Source organism: Carassius gibelio, chromosome B12 (genome assembly GCF_023724105.1).
Source record: "Carassius gibelio isolate Cgi1373 ecotype wild population from Czech Republic chromosome B12, carGib1.2-hapl.c, whole genome shotgun sequence".
Classification (NCBI taxonomy): domain Eukaryota; kingdom Metazoa; phylum Chordata; class Actinopteri; order Cypriniformes; family Cyprinidae; genus Carassius; species Carassius gibelio.
The window spans coordinates 22,567,592-22,588,966 of NC_068407.1; the positions used below are offsets into that span (position 1 = coordinate 22,567,592).

Genomic DNA, 21,375 nt, shown 5'->3' on the forward strand with positions numbered 1-21,375 from the left:
CTAGCCAAGATGCAAGATGTAGATTTTGTTTGTCTGGATTTGATGTAATGCTAATTCACAGAAAAATGTTCCCATCTGATTATTATTCACAGTATGTTATTGTTCTGTATTATATGTTTTCTGTATGTTAAATATGCAAACGAGGCATTATTTATTTAGATATGCACTAAATGCCACAGTTGGCAAATACAGTGTTACTTTGGAAATGTAATAGGTAACAGATTACAAATTACCCTATTTAAAAATGTAATAAGTAGTGTAACTGTATAAAAATAATGTAATTATATAAGATTTATTTTTTTAAATTAGTTTTCTAATGTCAAATGGATGTTTTCAACTGTTAATTAATTTTAGAGCATTCGATGCAGTTTGGGAAAGAAATGAATCAAATCTGTATGTGTGAGAAAGTATTCAGATGTAACCCCCTTTGTAATTGTAAAAATTTTCATAACTGCAATTAAGTAATTACATACTTTTATTCTCAGTTACTGTAACAGATTACAGTTACATTTATTTTGTAATCAAATTACATAAATTCCATTACATGTAACTTGTTACTCCCCATCACTGGTTAAATATGAAATGTTTTTAAATATATAAATGTATTGTTAAGTTATATAAATGTTACGTAAATCAGGCAAGTGAGATAAAAATCCCTCATAATATAGGCAGGAATAAAAGTAATATTTGGTGCTACTTAAGTGGAGATTTCTGGCTCAGTGCATGAAAATGTTTTTTACATTTTTTTTGAGAGAAAATACAAAAGCAAAATAGACCAAAATGAACAGAGGAAAAACAATACTGGAGTGCCTTGCTTTAATCCACTTGATTGGCGATGGGTGAAGGGGGAGGGTGAGAGTGTGGTATGCATCTCATACATTAAAATATTTATGAAACACCAATCAAGACTTCCCGCAAGACTGGAAACTGGATCAATGAGAGCTTGAGGATGGGTGAAAAACAGATGGGTGGATGGATTAGAAACAATTTTAAAGATATGATGGATGCATTAAGTAACCGGTCCTTGAGAAGTAATGATTGTCTTCTAAAAAGTCGAAATTTGAAATGGGTTCCAAGCCCTTAGAAACATGAATAAACAAATAGACATAGTGCCTTAGTCTTTAGGTCGATTCTCATGATTAAGTAGAAGTGATGGAAATACCCTATGCACATATAAAGCCAAATACAGGTTCACCTCACACACATTAACAGATGTCTGCCAAGGTAATGTCCTATGCTGCATGCTACTTGATAGCATCTTTAAGGAGAAGGAAGACAGAAAGGCTCATCACACACACATGCATACACAATAGCCTGCCCTTCCCAGAGAGCTAATTGAGTAGAGTGTGTTTACAGAGGCTTGCTGATGCTCTGATGTGATTGCTGTCCTGTCTGCTGTCTGCATACTTTTATTGATCCATCCATCCTTTCTTTCTCTTTCCCTCTCAGCCACTTTTTCTAAATCCTTTAATACACACCCTCACTTTTTCAAAACTCACCTTCACTTTTTCAAAGGTGATGCTGAAGTTATCAACCAAACTTTTGAACTATATATATATATATATATATATATATATATATATGTATATATATATATATATATATATGTATATATATATATATATATATATATATATATATATATATATATATATATATATTATAGAGATTAATTGTCTGGTAAAAAATTACAGCTTTAAAATGGCATTGGTATTTGCCATTTTAAAGCTGTAAGGAATCTCAGCTTTCAGTGTATAAGGTATCAAGATTTTTAATAGTTGATTTTACAAAACATATATTTTCCCACACACTGTCATAATGTGATTTGGATGCATAGGATATGTTCTGCAGTCATGTGAGGTGGTTACTAAAATATCAGATCTATTGTGTAGTGGAAAAAGCCACTCCCTAAAACAACTGATAAATAATAAATCATGTGACTTCAGATTACGTGTATTTGCCAACTTAATTCTGCCTGACAATGACAAAATCTGTTCTTTTGAACCTCATATGCATCAAATAATTTAGAAAAATTGTGATGCTTTTCCTAAAAAATGTTAAGTAGCGTAACTGGTTTCAACATTGATGATAATAGCAGCAAATCAGCATTTTGGAATGATTTCTGAAGGATCATGTGACTGGAGTAATGATGCTGAAAATTCAGCTTTGCCAGGAATAAATTCCATTTTAAAATATTTAAAAATAGAAAACAATATTACTAGTTTTTACTATATTTTGATCAAATAAATGCAGCTTGCACAAGTATACAAGATTTCTTTCAAAAATATTTAATAAATCATACTTTTGCAACATCCTGATTGCTTTTGAGAAATACATCCCTGAAATGTAAAAAATGTGGTACTGCATGAAAAAGCCATATAAATCAAATGCTTTTTTAAACTTGTACTTGCAAGCAGACTATTTTCAATCCAATGGGAAATGTGGTGTCTATGGATTCTTCCTGAACTGAACTGACATGTGGTCACTAAGATATCAGTGAAATTTTTCCAGACTTTTGGCTCTCTGCATAAATTATTTTCCATTTTGCAGTTTACTCTGTCCAAGAATTGACTTTCGAAAGAAAGTGACTAAGCTAAACCCAGACCAGCAGAGCGACTGAGATAGAAACCCTAACTGGGAACTAGCCACTTCAAATCGAATTAGAGTGCATTCAGTTTTCATATCTTCCAGTCGCATTCATTTTCACCACATGTGTCCTTCCTTCTCTCTAGAGTACATGCAGAATCAAATGAGCTGGGCTAAGAATAAGAAGCTTCTGGACTCTGGCCGTACTGTTATTTGAATTTCTGTAAAGGTGTTTTCTTTTTTGCAGGCACTCAAAGTTAATTTAAGATGGTTCAGACACTAAAGCAGTAAGTGAATGGTTCATCATGTATTGTATGCTGTTGGTGTAGAGGACAAAGTCATAGTTTATTATAGAGTTGTATGATAGAATGTAGACGTTAACAACAATGACTTATGGGAACAGTCATTTTAGATACTTCCAAAACTGTTTCAACAGAGATAGAAATACAGTTTTTAATTTAAGTTTCCATCTTTGTTGCCAGTTTTGGAAGTGCATTTTTCTGTTCTAAAGAAGGGGTTGTGCCAATACTTCTGTCCATATAGTCATTGGTGTTTGGTGATGAGTTTTTAGCTCAAGGTCTGCATTTAAAGTTGCACCAGAGGTGTTCAGCTGGGATTGGGACTTGGCTTTATGCAGACCAGTCAAGTTCTTTAACACACACTAAATCAATCATTTCTTTTTGAGCCTTGCATTATACATAGAGGTATTTTCATGTTAGAAGAGAAAAGGGCCCTGTCCAAACTGTTGCTAGAAAATTATGCTTAAACATTAAGATTTTTACTCTTTTAAATTACTAAAGTAGTTAAACCTGTTAATTAGAAGGAGGTATATATATATATATATATATATATATATATATAATTCATGTATTGCAATGAAAGATAACAAATTGTTAGTGGTAGGACATTTTGGAACCGTGTACTCGAAGAGCATAGGGTTGTTTTGAGCAAAGTGAATTCTACAAGGTTGTTGTTCTCTGAGATGCATTTGCATTTGTCTTTCTCGCTCTTTTTTCTTTCATGACACTTCTTCCTTCATCTCTCGCCTTTTATGTGACTTTCTCACGCTCTTCCTCAGCGACTGCCCTCTTTCTCTCTCTGTGCATCTGTCAGTGTTTTGACTGGGTGTGGTCTCTACTGATATGAAACTGAGTCTGTGATCATTGATCGGTTTATTTCTACATTGACATTAGAAAGCAGGCAGGGAGGTTTCCGCCCATTGTCTTGATGATGTAATGAAATAGGAAGTAAATTCATCAATACTGAGAATTTTCAGCCCTGTGTCTGGAAGAAGTGGCGCTGTTTCACTGTCAGCTGCATGACATTTACACTCGTGAGTGAGAAAAGAAAGAAGGGGGTTGCCTTCGTGTTTACTACGGGCTGTGGTTAAAGGGGTCATATTAAGTTGCTAAAAATAATATTATTTTGTGTATTTGGTGTAATGAAATGTATTAATGCTTTTTAAGGTTCATAAAACACATTATTTTCCACAATGTACTTTATTGTTACTCCTCTATGCCCCGCCTTTCTGAAATGCGTTGATTTTTTACAAAGCTCATTGTTCTGAAAAGCGAGGTGTGGGCTGATTGGCCAGCTATCCAGTGTTGTTGTTGGCTGAATGCCTCAAGTGTGTGATGGAAATGTTACGCTCCTTACCATGCTGTGAAGCCAAGGCCCAGCTCAACGAGCAAAATTAATAAAACCCATTACAAACTATGCATTTGTTCCATTCAGTGGGGACATAATTACTGATTATAATGACTTATACTATGTTTTTAAACATTGCATTGAATATCGCGCTGCTTAAACCTAAAACCATGTCTGCATTTGTGTTAGAGAAAATACAAACAAACAAGCGCTACTTTACACTGCTCAAAACTCATGATTGAATCATCAGTGGCAAATTCCTTAAATATGAAAGCATACTTACAGATTGTGAGTCAGAAGCACCAGACTGTCCTTGCAAAGTTGGAATTGCCTACCTTTATAGAAACAGACACCGGCATTGTAGGCTACTCTCACAGGAAACAGTCCTCGTCCTCCGTAAAATGCACTGCACACATTTGAATATTTGGGTTGAACTGTTCTGGAACAGTTTTAAATACAACTTAACCACTGATTTCTAGTTGTGTCCTCTTTTGGAAGACTAAACAAAGTAGTTTAGCTTTCACAACATAATGCACACATCTCCATAACATGGTGAGAGCTAGTCTTGGTGCAAATGCAGAAAGGACCCACAACAAATCCAGTAGGATTTGATCATCTAAGAAATATATTATCAACTCATCTGACAAAATATACAGATATAATCGTTCTTAGAGAAATACTGAGAAATAGTACATTTAGCACATATTATTGTGATAGTATTACTAGAAATGTCCTGTCAACAGACTACTATTAGTAATCTTGTTGGATTGCATTATACACATACATATATGTGTAAGAGTTGCTGCTTCTGGCAAAAATAATACTTTTTTTGGAGACAGCATAATTTGTTAGCTACAGATTCAGGCATTGGGATTGTGCCTATATGATGCCAAAATTCTGTCTAGGCAGGTAGCCCACTAAGGGGAGACTGTACCAGCTGTTTGCAAATGGCTGTCTCTTTGTGTGTGTGTGAGTTTGTGTGTGTTAGTCTTTATTGAGTCTTTAAAACTAGTATGCATTTACATCAATGCTTTTTAATAGTAATGCAAGGCATATTTGTGACTGTATTGGCATTTTAATGTTTTGTAATAATTTTTCAAAAATGCTTTGTTGAAGTTTATAAATAGTATAGCCTACTGTTTCTTTGTGCTAGTTTACAAGTATACTAAACAGTCATCCTTTCTATGATACTACTGTACATTTCAAAAGTTATGAATATGTAGTATTTTGTATGTTTTGAAAGACTTTTATGCCAAAAGTTCATTCATTTAGATTTATTTGATCAAGCAATCTCTTATGCTCACCAAAGCTGCATTTACTTGATCAAAAAACAGTTAAAATATTAATATTGTGAAAATTGTTTTCTATTGTAATATGCTTTAAACTGTTATGTATTCCTTTGATGGCAAAAGCTGAATTTTCAGCATCATTACTCCAGTCTTCAGTGTCACATGATCCTTCAGAAATCATTCTTATGAGGATCTCCTGTCCCAAAAAGCATCTCTTATTATTGTAACAGTTAAAACAGTTGTGCTGGTATTTTTGTGGAGACCATGCTACATTTGTTGTTGTTGTATAACGTTCAAAAGAACAGAATTTACAGAAAAATGTCTTTACTGTCACTTCTGATTCATTTTAACCCGTCCTTGCAGAACAATCCTAATTTTGATGTTTTAATGCTATGATTTAATCTGCAGCATGTTCTGTATTGGGTTTTAGAGTAAATACCTTCCCCCCCCCCAAATATCAGACATTATGTCGGTTATTGGTCATAATAAATACTGACTATTGCATTGGCCAAATATTTCAATATTGCTGCATTTCATGCCGCTACATCGAGAGCATTAGAGTGATGGATCAGAGAAATGGAATTTAGAGTTGACTTTGAGTGAGCTTTTATGAAAGATCGATGCGTTGACTAATGGCTTAATAACAAACACTTTAAGAGCTTCAAGACTGAAAAGGTTTTAGATGATGTAAGTCAAAAAGTGCAGACTCAGCTATGACCATTCACACTGACTAACACATCAACACACTATACACACTTACATCTACTTTTTGAAATTTCAATTGTTATCATTCACTTTTAGTGGAGATGTTTCCATGTTACAGATGTTACAGTTTTAAAATGTATTATCCCTATCGTAAATATATTGTACACACTTAAAAACAAAGATTCTTAGCTGGCAGTGATGATTCCATGAAGATCATATAAGATCCATGGTAACTTTCCATTTTGCAAAGGGTTCTTTGTATTGGAAAAAGGTTCTTCACATTATATAAAACTAAATAAATAAATTACACTAAGAAAAAAAAGGCTTCTTTGGGGAACCAAAAATGGTAATTCTGTTGCATTGCAAAAAACCTCCTTTTAAAACCTTTATTTTAAGTCTCTCTGTATAAAAATCATCTGTTAGATAATACATGTGTACACATAAAAAAAGCTCTCTCTCTCACTCACTCTCTCTCTCTCTCTCTCTCTCTCTCTCTCTCTCTGACACAGCTCAATTTGCCAGTCACAGCAGCTGTGATGGGCGAAACAGAAGCATCCTGGGTAATGATGCTCAGTAAGTGTAGAGATGATGATAACTTGTATTCCCCTGGGAGCACTGCTCTCTCCACACAGATATCTGAGACCTGGCGCCTCCGCAGACACTGCTCATGTTTATCACTGTATTGATCCTGTCCTCTGCTTGTCCATTTATCAGCACGACAAGACCTTTTCAAGCTCAAATGAACCATATGTCAAAAATCTCTCTTGCGGTTTGGTGTTTTTAACATATTTACAGCAGTCTTACAGTCTGATCTTTATCTGCTACATTATAAGGTCATTAGGAAGTCACAAATACAACTGCGTATAGCAACATACTGGTGACTAATCACAGTTCTCTAGCATTGTGGCAAAAAATGTTTGTTTTATAGAATCTGTAAATTGAGAAACACTGAAATAGCTTATTTTTAATTTGATTGACTGGGTCTAACCTCCAGGTTGAAGGAGCTTGATTGATGGTCCATCTTTGCCCTTGCCTTCTGTGTAAGTCTGTGTCTGTTTTAGTTACACAGCTGTTGCTCTACTCTGAAGACTATCAATTGTCATAAAGGATCAATGTCTTACAGGTTTTTTTTGTTGTTGTTGCATTTTAACGATTGCTTTTACAAAGTCAATAAATAACAGAAGATGCAGTGTTTGTAAAGGATGAGAATGCCTTACTGTAATCTAGCATCATCTGTAGTCAAAATATATTTTATTCATATCAAATGATTTACAGTATAAGTGTGGTGGAATGGCACTTTACAGAGTTGGAAATAGAGCTTGCATTTCAGATTTGAAATGCAGAACCTTTTAAAATACTATTTTTTTTATAAATAAAATGAGACTAGTGTAGATTAATTTGTAGTCTACTATGAATTCAATTAAGGGGGCACAAAAAGATGTATAAAATATTTTATAATGAAAAAACTGCATGTTTTCTGTGATATTATTTTCTGAAAATAATAAAATGATAATAATAAAAGTTTTAAAAGTATCTTTTAAAAGAAAAAAAGAAGAAGATTTTTTTCAACTAAGACAGTTGTACGTTTATCTTAGAAATGGAAAAAATATTGTTCATTGTAACTTATATGGTAACACTTTAGTATGGGGCCAATTCTCCCTATTAAAAGTAGCTTATTAGCATTCCTATTATTAACATATTGGCTGTTTATTAGTGCATACTTTTAAAAAGACACATATTCTGCATGACCCTATTTTACATCCCTAATCAATATCTAAATGTAACTACTACCTTTCTAACTATTAATAAACAGCAAATTAGGAGATTATTGACAGAAAATTTGTACTTAAAGGTGTCATATGATGTTATGTATTTGGTGTAATGAAACGAGTTTATTATTTACAAATATAAAAAACACATTATTTTCCACATACTGTACATTATTGTTTCTCCTCAATGCCCCGTCTTTCTGAAATGTGTCGATTTTTACAAAGCTCATTGTACGCTGATTGACCAGTTATACAGTGCATTGTGATTGGCTAAATACCTCAAGCATGTGACGGAAATCTTACACCCCTTACTGTACTGTGATGCCAGGCGCAGGGACAAAAACATTAAAACCCATTATAAACAAGGTGTTTGTTGCATCCAGTGGGGACATAATTACTGATTATAATGACAATACCAGTGGTTCTCAATTCCAGTCCCTGCGCCCCCCAGCTCTGCATATTTTGCACGTTTTTTTGTAAACACCACTGCGTCAGATAATCATCTCGATAGAAGTGAGCTCCGTACATGAACTGTGTTCCCATTGACATGGTCCCTACACAGTGTTCATTGCTCCCTATTTCCTGACCAGGGGAAATCTGTTGAAGTTTACATGTTTAAACAATCGTAAATCATAATTCCATTGCTCTAACCATGATAGTGAAGTGGCATCAATGGTTTCACCTGTTCCTACTATGATCTTACAACATCATAACTATAGTTAATATGTAAAAAACTACAGTACATTTTCAGATCTTAGTGTTCAGTGCTTGTCTTAGGTCTTACCTAAAGGACTTACACAGTGGTAGATGTAGGGATTTCTTATAGTGTGCGGTTTAACCAGCAGGTGTCAGTGTGCCGAGGTCTAAATTACTGATGTGTAGTTACTTTTGCAATCCAAAAGGTGGTGTAGAAGTATTTTGACTGAGAAAAAAACATGTACAGTTGCAGTGTGGTGAAAAAATGTGTGTCCTGGTATTCCCTCCATCATGGGGGCCAAATTTCCTCACAAGTATAGTATTACAAATTGTGACATTGTATAAGAAAGCATTTATTTGGAAAACATTTACTGTCACTTTTTTATTGCATCAATACTGTAGTTATCGGGGCTATCTTGACTATCTTGAGAGTCAGAGCTTACGTGAGATCCTTCTAAGAAATAGATTCCTTTCTCCATAGCATCAGCAGTGGTTTAGCAGAAACCATCAAATTCAGGGGGATTTATTGTACAACCCCACAGGAGCATCCTTCAGGTTTAAGTGCCTTTTTGAACCAGTTGGGTCTTTGCCTACACTAGCTGTGTGTTGGAGCGTACCATTCCCCTCCAGGTAGATTTGTATATGTGGGTTACAGTTACCCCTGTGGATTTATTCCCAGTGTTTCTGACAGCCTCCACTGTGGTCTTCCCCAAACTCCTCCCCAGCTCAGAGCAGCACGCTATGTGTCTCTAGACTTGCTGTTTGTCACACAGTTTTAATTAACGATTTTATGTTTTTTTTTTCTGTGAAACAAAAGACTTTTTAATTGTATCTTTATTCTTATACATGCACATTTATGAAGTACACAAATAACACACACACACTTAATCCTACAGATGGAATATAGCTGGATTCCTCTACATCTGGACAGACAAGGTCCTTCCTCTCTCTTCCTTTCTCTCTCTCTCTCTCTCTCTCTCTCTCTCTCTCTCTCTCTCTCATCCCTAGTTCACACATGGTGATATATATTCAGATTCAGCAAGTGAGGTTTTTCTCTCTTCATCCAACCAATAGACTGGAATATAACTCTCTATTGGGGGAAAAGGAGATGATAATCTACACTGAGGAGGGAATTCACACTGGATCAGAGTAGTTTAGTCTAAAGAGTTATTCAGAGTGAACTGTGGGAGGACACTGGCACAGAGTGTCCATTATCACCTTATTCAAAGGAGCCATTGGGAAAAGCAGAAAAAGGACATCTTAATACATTAATATCATAAACCATACGAGACTATTTCACATTTGAAGTGATATAGGATATAGTTTTTCATCATGGCACATGCAGCAGCGCACCTGAAAAAGGCACGGGAACTGGAACAACCTCCTGAGATAAAGGCTCTCGCAAAAGCCAGAGAGAGACGCAAGAGACACAGAGAGAGAGCAGAGCGCAAACGCAAGGTATACTAACGCTTAAAAACCTCAATTCAGAAAAACTCAAAGTCATAGATACAGCTGACCTATCACATGTGTTTGTTTAAAGAATTCTGCGATCGTTTAATGTCAAAATCTTTACGTTTATCATTGCAAAGTCAATAAAGTGTAATCACACACAGCCCTAATAATATTTAAAATAGATTTATTTATAATATTCAAATGTCCAGTCAATGTTCTTCATACTTTATTCTGTACTTATTCTATGTGAATTGTTCGTTTTGGTGCTTTCAGTGTTAGCAGAAGTTAATGCAAAATCTTAGTTTATTTTACTTTTGTTTCGTATAACTTGCCTTCATGGTTTCTTTATTATTAATAATAATTTTTAATTCTCAGATGTGTATAAAGTTATCACCACTGTTACATGCAGTAATTACTGCAAATTTTTATGGTTGCATTTGAGTGTTTTTTTGTGCTGAAGATGAGCTCTGGGGATAAATCCTGTAGTCAGCTGTTCCGCACCTGTTTCGGAGCATAGATACTGGAAGAGGCTTAGGAAATAGGATCATCCTGTATGCAGATTTGTCTCTAGAGTGCAACATTTCATTGGCTACATATGAGATGACATAACCTTTTGATTTAACTCATGAATGCTTTAGTTTTGTTCTTGCAATCTGCCAAGTACTTCCAAGTTTTGAAAATGTTTTACTGAATCAAAGATTACATTTTTTGAATGGCAGATTTATTCATTTTATTCAGTTAGAATATATACAATTCTTCTGAGAAACAACCAAGAAGTAGGGATATTTACCACCTTGTTCAATCTTGTTCAGCAAAATTAACAAATCTTCAGTCATTCTTTTTATTCATTTTAAAAGTTCACTCAAAAATAGAAATTCTGCCATTAATTACTCAACCTCATGTCGTCCCAAACCCGTAAGACCTTCATTTATCTTCATAACAGATTAATGCTAATAATGCCATTTTGGATAGTATGCAGTGAATGTAAACAATGTATGCTGTTCTGTGTTCGCTGCGCCATGTGGATATGTTATCTACGTTGTTTACCCTTTGATCCAAACAAAAACAAAGTTTCCGTGTGGTGCTGCACACGTTGTTTACGTTCATTCGATGCTCTCCAAAATGGCACCAGAGTGAGATGGAGGAGATGAATCGTTGAATAAAGACGTTATTTTATATAGTTTTCTTTGCACACAAAAAGTGTTATCATTGCTTTGAAATTACGGTTAAACCACTGATGTGAAATGGATTATTTTAGCGATAACCTTGCTACGTTTCTGGACCTTGATCATGGTAGTATCCTTGCTGTAGGAGGGGCAGAGAGCTCTCAGAAATTCTCAAAAATAACTTAATTTGTGTTCCAAAGATGAACGAAGGTCTTATGGGTTTGGGACAACATGAAGGTGAGTATTTAATGACAGAATTTACAATTTTGGGTGAATTATTCCTTTAAAATGCCCTGAATTTCCCATTAAAATTCACATAAAAGTTTGATCATATTCAAATCCGGAAAAAATTATAATGCAACACAAATGACTGCTTTTCCTCTAGGGTCTTGTACAGTCGTCAAGTGACGGACGCAATGCATGAATCATTCATGAAATGTCCATCACCACTAAAGAGAGGTTGGAAATGGTTAAAAAAGCAACAGTGTTAATGAGAGTAAAAGTGTTTGTCTTGTCAGCACAGATGTGTCATAAAACAGACTTAATGTGTTAAGATATTTGATCTGGATGGCCTGCTGCAACCTATAACTACTTGACTGGCAGTGTCATCATTACATTGTTTTTAAATGCCTATGAAACTAGAAATCTTAGCAGGTTATTAAATTTGAGATGCATAAGAAGCTGAGAATATTTAATATAATAGAATTAAAGTTTGCATCTGGAAATTTTAAGGTATAACATAATTTACATCCAAATAGTACAATAATGTGCTTTTATAATGTTGGTTCCTTAAAAATATTACTATTATTTTAAATAGGAGAGCCTAGTTATATTTTACAAATATATTACATTTTGGGGACAAAATTGCTTTATATAGCAAGGATGCATTTAAAAAGATTTTTTTTTTTTTTGTAACAAAAATATTAATCAGCATATTAGAATAATTTCTGAAAGGTCATGTGACTGGATTAATGTCAGCTTTGCAATAAATATATGATATTTTAAAATGGAAAGTAGAAAACAGTTCATTTAAACGATAATTGTACTGTATATTCAAATTTTTGTGTATTTTTCATTAAAGATATACATCCTGGGTAAGCATGAGATAATAATAATAATTATTATTATTATTATTTTAATCTTTCCTGAGAATTACTTTTGTATATTAATATACCATGGTGAAGAAAAAAAGTAAATATAAATAGAGATGCCTCAAGCTACTTTACATTCTCAGTTGTACTTGTACATAGAGCTCATAATGCTTTGTTTTTAAAAGCTAATCATGATGTGTTCTTTACTGTTTAAACACATTTGTCATTATTGCCCCATTAACTGTAGTAAAACCTATAGTAGGTTGGTTAACTGGGGGCATGCCATTGATCAGGGCAGTCACTGGCAGCTCATTTTGTCTGTAGTGGAAGTCAACCAAATGCTGAATAATGGTCTGGTCAATGCGGACTGCCTCAGGACCAGAGATGACCCACAGACGCTGATGCCTCGATTCCATTTGGTCTGATTCTGTAGCCATTGCTATAGCTTTTTAACTCAGTGACACTCATCATGGATGATGAATTGGATTTATGTGGTGTTGAACCATTTTGGAAGAGATTTACTTGAGGATAAGAACCTCTTTTAGATGATGTTCCACGATTTACATAGTCTTCCAAATGTATGGGATCTTAAAGACCAAGGAGGGTATGACAACCAATCAAGGGATTCTGTAAATAACACCCTCTTCCTCAGTTGTCCCGGTGGATGCACATTCCTGGCCCTCAGGAGGAAAAGGACAGGTTTCCCAGCTGGCTCTTCCCCAGTAGGATTGCCCCTTGCTGGCCCTTGCTTGCTGCTTGGGCCCGGAGGGGTTAAAAATAACCCAGCCCTGGATCCTGGACGGGGTGGATATTCGGCCTGATATAGCAGTGGGAGACACATTTGCGGCCACAGTTGTCAGTTACGAAGCCAGGCGGGAAGAGAGACAAGACCGGAAAAGAAGAGGAGATAAGAGCCAAGGCGTCTGTGCCAATACCGGACACAGATTCTCACAGAAGACACGGGGCAGGGATCAGAGAGAGCACATAAGAGATGTTCGGAACCTAAGGAGAAAAATAGACATGAAAGTTTGGGGGATTTTGCATTAGCTGGATAGATGCTCTGAAGCTGATAATTGAATGGGCTCCTGGGTACTACCTGAAGACTGAGGATAATGCAAGCCCATAAAGCTAAGTGCATGTGAACGAGAATCAATCTCCCAGGGAGCGATTTTATGTTCAGTGGTTGGTTATCACTGGGAGAGGCACAGTGAGTGCGGAAACTCGGTTGATGCAAAGTGTAGTGCAGCTTTTTGCTAAGCTTTGGGCCACTCTTTATCATGGGCAATGCGGCAATGTGTAAGGCATGTGGTTCAAGTAAAGGCCTGCGGACCATTGGAAGTGATCTATCTCTGGACAGTTACTACAGTTCTGTGGCAGATACCATGGTAAGACAATCTTAATAATAGCCAGATTCAGTAGAGGATTTTCCTGCTGACAAGTCCAGTTGTGTTTGTTATGCTGGAATTGCAATACCAAACATTTCTTACTTTCAGTGTGCTCTTTTTTTCTTCTTTTTTTCTTTTTCCAGTTAACATCTCATTAAGTAATTTTCAACTTCTCAGATCTTGACTTGAAGAGACCGTTCACCCAAAAATTATCATTACTTTTTTATTTTATGTTTATTTTTACTATTTTATTTTTATATCAATTACTTACCCTAATATCGTCTCTAACCTGTATGACTTTTTTTTCTTCTGTGGAACATGAGAAATGCACTTTTGGAAATAAAAGTTCCAAAAAGATTTTTTTAGAGTGATGTCAGAAGAAAAAACATTCTTAATAAAACAAACATTTTTTTTAAATAAGAAACATTACTTTTTCTTGGTGGTAATAATCTAAAGAACTATATATATAACCTTTATTATAATTAAATGTTAAAGGTTTTTCATGAAACAATTGTTGCTAATAAAGAACCTTTATGATATTGAGTGAGGTTGTTGGCCATACAATGAAAATCAATGAGTCCAGGGTTATTAACACTCTTCAAAAGATTTTCTTTTGTGCTCCACAAAAAGATATACAGGTTTAGAACAACATGAGGATTGGTAAATGTTGACAGAATGTTCAGTTGAACTATCCCTTTAAGACTTCCAATAGGCTTCTTAACTAGTTTTAACCAGCAAGACTTATTTGGTTAACTAGCATCACCAGAAAGACCTGTTAACTGACTAGCATCTCTAACTAAGATTTGCTGGCCAACAGCATGGCTATGTGCTGGCCTGACTGGTTCGACCAGCATCAAAACAGCACTAATCTACAAAACATACTGGAAATTTAAGGGGGGGGGGGGGGGGGGGGGTTGTAATGCTATTTCATGCATACTGAGTTTTTTACACTGTTAAAGAGTTGGATTCCCATGCTAAACATAGACAAAGTTTCAAAAAATAAGTTGTACATTTGAAGGAGTATTTTTGTTACAAAAATACTCTTTCCGGTTTGTCACAAGTTTCGGAAAGTTTTTTTCGAGTATGGCTCTGTGTGACGTTAAATGGAGCGGAATTTCCTTATATGGGTCCTAAGGCACGTCTGCCGGAAGAGCGTGCGCTCCCGTATAGCAGAGCACTGAGAGCACAGACATTCACTGATCAGAGCGAGAGCATCGCGAAAAGTCACAAAAGGAGTGTGTTTTTGGTTGCGAGGGCAAGACAACCCTGCACAGATTACCAAAAAAAAAAAAAACAGCATTAAGGGACCAGTGGATGGAGTTTATTTTTACAGAGCATCAACGGAGTTGTGCAAGTGTTTGTGTTTGTTCCCTGCATTTCGAAGATGCTTGTTTTACAAACAAGGCCCAGTTTGACGCCGGATTTGCGTATCGTTTATTTCTTAAGGATGATGCAATCCCAACGAAAAAGGGTCACGATCTTGTGTTGGAACCGCATGCGGTGAGTAAAACTGCTTCAAATATCTCTGTGTTTTAGCTATCGGCGCGTAAGCACATCAAGTAAACAACATGCGATGTTGTCATCAAACTGCACTTTCCACATGTACACCTTAAAAAAAAAAAAAAAAAAAAAAAGACGACATAAAGTGGAACTTAGTCATTTTCCAAAACCGCTAAGCAAATATATACAGTTTCAATACATACTACATAGAGACATCGTTGCTGCTGCTGCTCTCGTTCAGTTTCAGCCTCTGGATCTGATTCTGGATCATAAATATATGCTGAATCTGACTGTTAGCCATGGATTGTTTTGGATGATGTTTTTTCCCTCACGGTAATGTCACAGCTTCCAAACGCTCTCAACGCAAAAGCTTACTCGCGCTCGTGATTCTTTAGCTCCGCCCACACGTCACGCCTCCAGCCCCCCCCCCCCCCCCCTTAAGCTGATTAAAGCTGTTTGATATTGTAGTTTTCTTTTTTTATATATAGTATTTGGTGATTTTGGTGTTTAAGTAATTTTTATATTTATTTTTTTATCAAAAAGTAAAGTATATGTATATATGCCTTACCTCAGAAAAAGGTAACAATGATCACCACTAGTAAAAAAGTATTCATTAGCAGTGGTGTCACTTTTATTTATATGAAAAGTGTAATTAATGAGAATTCAAGAGAACAATTTGATCAGGAAATCAAACCAGATTTGAACATTTGTTGCTTACATGAGCTCAAATAGTGAAGCATGTCTGAGTGCAACTTCATAAGCAAACACACACTGTCTGTTTTCATTGGATTGGTCTTTTTCACATCCCACTCTTGCTAAAATGTGACCTCTCAATCTCAGAAGGAGCAGAGATAATGTCTCCAATATTTTGACCAATAGTCTGTGATGACCTGACACATTAACGCTTCACACTCCACATGACCTGAGAGCTACTGATCTGTTCATTAGCATCTTAAATACCTCTGGCAGAACTTAGCACCAATGCTCTTGTCAGTTCTAATGTAACAAGATTAAAACAAATACCTTAATACTTGCTTCCATTATTGAAAATGCTTGACTTGAAGGCTTGAAGGTTTTAATATTTTCGTAAAAACACTGTCTGTCTCTTTTAATAAATTGTGTGCAGCTTTTGAAAGGTAATTGAAGGTACCTGTACTCTCTACCTGTTCTGTTGTGTTCATTAATCTGATTTTGCACCTGCAGTTTTTATTGTCACAGTTGTTGTGACTCTTCTGCCAAAGGCTTTCAAAGCGATTGCTCTGAAGTAGTATAATTAACATATGTTTGCTTGTTGATGCCAAATCTGAAATTTGATCTTGGCTTTAATTTTCTTCCTCACATGGCAAGACTTTCAGTGCATAACCATGCTCATATGGTTTATGAGGACACCAAATGGCTTAAAAAATTCCATAACTTCTATTAGTTTTCTGGGGTAGAGTTAGGGGATAGAAAATACAGCTTGCGGTATAAAAACCATTATGCAAATTGAGAGTCCCCATGAACCGCACATACAAGTTTTTTTGTGTGTGCGCGTTTGTGTGTGTCTTGTCAGCTGCCTTCATTCTGTTTTGCTGTCTATATTTAGCAGAGTCACATTCAAACACAATTATGATAAAAGGAGATACACCCACCGAAATCAAAACCTTCACATGCTCGCTGAGACTTCAGCACATACCATCTTTGAGAAAATGAGAAATATTTACAATACTGGTCAAACATTTGGGGGCAGTAAGATTTTTTTATGTGTATGAAAGAAGTCTCTTATGCTCACCCAGGATGCATTCAAATATATATATCATATAAAAGATGAATTTTCAGAAATAATTACTACTTTTCGGTGCCATTCGGTCTTACTAACCCCAAACTTCCGAACAGTATTGTATATTATCAGAAATGTCACAGATCTCACCCATTTGTATTAAATTTGATCACTTGTATATTGCTTTCAGTTGTTTACTAGTGCTGGGCTGATGTTTCCTAATGTTTTTCCTTTGTGTTGTGTATATACAGTCGGACAGTAACACCAGCTTCCTGAGGGCAGCCAGGGCAGGTAATATTGAAAAGGTGCTGGAGTTCCTCAAGAGCGGACAGGACATTTCCACATGCAACCAGGTAACTTTTTACATTAAACAAAATTCCAGTGTTGTAAAAATCAAAGAAATAATTGCAGTGTCTTCTCATTTATTTTCCTCTCATCATATTTCTTTTTTTTTTTTTTTTTACAATTCAATTCAAATGAATTCACCAACTGGATGTTTTGTACACTGTTTCATCTCAAGCCATTTAGATTATTTATTTATATGAATTTAATCTAATCTGTTACGATAAAATCTGTTGAGTAATGCTGAATTTAAAGTCCATGGTTTTTCAGGAAGCGGGTATAGCCATAAACTTCTTTCCAGCTTCCAGCTCTGTGTTAGCTCCAAACACTTTCGAAAGTCTCAGTAGATTGTGCTTTGTGAGTGGAGGATAATCCCGATTATTAGAAATGTGAATGCTTTTTTACTTTGCTTTTCTAAATTTTTGGTCCAGCTTAGGATCACAAATTGCATTGTTCTGATGTATAGTGAGCCATACTGATTCCTGACAAATGCTGCATTGCCAGCATTATCAGCTAGTCCTCTGCCAAGCAGTCCTTTCCAGTACATCAAAGTCTTTTTACTCATGCGTGTCTCTGGCAGCTGTTCCCACTCCAGACCTTCTGTACCTTCTGCCTAACTAACACTGTCACAGCACTGCTGAGTTCAACCATTCCTTACAAACTACTCCTGGCACAACAATGCACTGATATCACAGAATATATCGAAGCTAATTGAGCTTCACTCTGAAAATGTGTGAAATATCCATATTAATCTGATTTCTTTTGAAATCAAACATATGGTCAAATGCATGTAAATAACATTTCCTTTTGTAGTCATATATACACCCACAAGAAAAGATACATAACTGTCAGTGGAGTGGTATTTACTAAGATGTACTTTTATGTATTAATATATCATTTAGGGGTAAATAATGTACAAATATGTGCTTTTTAACTTTTGTACCTTAGGGTATTGTCCAAATGACAGCTTTATATGTTTTTTTTTTTTTTTTTTTTTCTGAGAGCGTATGATTAAATTGTCCTTTTATGAATGAACACAAAATACCACATGTGAAATACATTCAGTGAAGTTTGGCACAGGCATGAACTACTAAATTTTCATCCAGTCATCTTCACAGTGTTGATTTTAGCAAAGTGTGCCATAGAAAAATTATGTAAATGTAGTACTAAAGGTTGTGGTTATCATACCGCCAAACAAATACTATTAAGAGAAAAACATTGTTTTAAGTGTCTTAATGTTACAGTAACGTTGTGTTTTGTGTGTGTGTGTGTGTGTGTGTGTGTGTGTAAGGTTTTAATGATTGTAGAATAAGTCTGACGACCATGTGTCCAAATGAAATGGTACATACAGTATGCTGATACACTATATAAATAAGCTTTTGTGAAAAATGTCATTATGCTGTTTTTATTTTATTTTATTTTATTTATTATTATTTAATGATTTGACAGTAAATGCAACTTGAGGTGAAATAGCAAAAAAAAAAAATATATATAGGTGACAGGTCTAGTCAAGCTAGTAACAATAAAAAAACATCCCTATATAATTTAATTCGTTTATTCAAATTTTCTTTTGAAATGACACCAGAGACAAATGTCATAGGGTTGCTATGACCTCTTTATTATGTAATGGGCTGAATTTGCCGCTGCTGTGATGTTTAATAGATTTGACCATGACATTATATATAATGATGTCATCTGGAGTCGCCAGTAATGAACACATCAGTACAACAATGGACAGGCATTCCACGCTGTTTTCTCTAAAATCCACTCTTCTAATCCTCGCTGAGTGATATTGCAATATAATCTGCCCATGATTTATCCATTTTTTTCTTTCCACTCTTACCGGAATCTCTCTCTCCGGATGAGAAAACTCCTCCAGCTTTCATTATCCAAATAAATGAGATTAGCGTTTTGTTAATTCTCTCTGCTTTTAATGACGAGTCTGACTGTTAGCCACTCTGCGTTACACAAGAGCTGTCATGATTTACCATCAAGCATGGAATGAGGTGCATTAGTAAATTAAGACAGGTGGCGATGTTTGAATAAAGGGAATGCTTATTTACAGCTCGAGAAAAAGGGATTAAACACTAAATTTCCACGTTTAGACATGTAAGCTTGATTTACTAATAAGTTACATTTTAGGTGTTATAATGAACTTCACATATTTCATTATGACTAAAATTCACAAAGGCAATTTTTTTGGTCATCACACTAAAATAGAAAAAAGGCTGTTACCAAATTTAGCTAGTAAATATGTGATAATTGTTCTTTACAAATAGGATTTTCAAGCAAGGGATACATTAAAATAGCATTTTAATATTTTATGTTCTAATATATTCAGCATGAAATTCCATTATTCTTTATTTTTGTAGTTAATCTTTTTCAGTCTTTTTTCTAGAGCTATACATAACTATTCTCAATATTTATTAATGAACTCAGAGAATGTATCTCAGAAATCTATTATAGGATATAATTTTATTCTAGCATTATAAAAGTACCCTTCCAAAAGTCCGTTTTTTTATGCAACTTGTATATTGCTATTATTTATCGTGAGCAAAATTAGTTGTTGTCTTGTTTTTGGACTGTATCTGTAGTGATTGTATTAATAAGGAAAATGCATTAATCACGTCTCCCTCTGTGCACAGAATGGACTCAATGCGCTCCATCTAGCAGCCAAAGAGGGTCACATGGAGCTGGTGGAGGAACTTATGGAGAGGGGTGCGACCGTCGACTCTTCAACCAAGGTTAAACGCACATAAACACTGATAAATTGAAGGGAGGGGTATGTGATTCTCAAATGGCGCGAGAGAGAGAGAGAGAGAGTAAATCTGACAGAATGCCAGTCATCCAGCACTGTGTATGATGAGTACAGTTGGACTCTGGTGACTCCTGTCATCTGACACACAGAGCCAAACAGACACACCCACGGACAAGCCAGGAACTATAAACACATGACCAGCAATCACACTGACAACATGGAGTTCTATGAGGAGAAGAGCTCTTGAGACTTTGTGTTGGTCAGATTATTTTAGTGTTTTTTATTCATTTGTTTTATTATGGACTAGATTAGTAAAATTCCTTTTTGCCTAAAAAGATTTCTGCAGATCAGATCAAATGTCTCACGTAGTCTGAAATCCTCATTTGCAGAATAGCTGTTCTTGTTTTATGCATAGACTGTCAGAAAAGTATGTAAAATACAGCCATAATTATGATCTGTGTCATAAATATGGATTTTTCCATTTTGTTTTCTTACAGCTGTTTATCTATTTTTCCAAGCCCACAAGACTTGTTTTTTCTTTTTTTCAGTGTTTTCCTCTAGTGCTTTTAATGATTTATACCAGTACCAGTAAATTCACAGACAAACAAGTGCATAATCCCAGTGAATATGCATCTCTCTTTCCTCCTCTCCAGAAAGGGAACACAGCATTGCACATTGCTTGTCTAGCTGGGAAGAAAGAAGTTGCGAAGTTGTTGGTGAAAAGAGGAGCAGACGTAAACTCGCAATCACAGGTGGGAAAAGGCTGTAAAATTTTCAATAATGTAAACATTTTAAATATAGAATTGTATTAATATCATTAAGATGTAATTCAATAAAATGTTATAATGTTAAGCTTTACCATACCTGTTGTTACTACAGAATGGCTTCACTCCACTTTATATGGCTGCTCAAGAGAATCACCTGGATGTTGTGCGATATCTTCTGGAGAATGGTGGAAACCAGAGCATGGCCACAGAGGTTTGTGATTGTGAGGGTAGTGTGTGTGTGTGTGTGCTCTTGTTTCTTCTAAATCATACAGAATTAGTTTTTTTGAGAAAGTAAAAATGCACAAAATTTCCGGTTAGGGTTAGGTGTAGGGTTGGTGTAAGACCATAGAATATACAATTTGTACAGTATAAAAACCATTACGCCTATGGGATGTCCCCACTTTTCACAAAAACAAACGTGTGTGTGTGTGTGTGTTTCTCTATTCATTGCTACATGCCCATA

At 35.4% G+C, this 21,375-nt stretch overlaps 1 protein-coding gene across 1 annotated transcript in view; it reads left to right on the forward strand.

The window, feature by feature from the left end:
• Positions 1-13,243: 13,243 nt before the first annotated feature.
• LOC127969334 (ankyrin-3) overlaps positions 13,244-21,375 on the forward strand; it is an 11,880-nt gene continuing 3,748 nt past the window's right edge. The window contains exons 1-5 of the mRNA XM_052571208.1: positions 13,244-13,786; positions 17,297-17,398; positions 20,033-20,131; positions 20,799-20,897; positions 21,025-21,139. Coding sequence (XP_052427168.1) covers positions 13,679-13,786; positions 17,297-17,398; positions 20,033-20,131; positions 20,799-20,897; positions 21,025-21,139 — 523 coding nt within the window. The 5' untranslated portion in view covers positions 13,244-13,678. The remainder of the gene's footprint in view (positions 13,787-17,296; positions 17,399-20,032; positions 20,132-20,798; positions 20,898-21,024; positions 21,140-21,375) is intronic.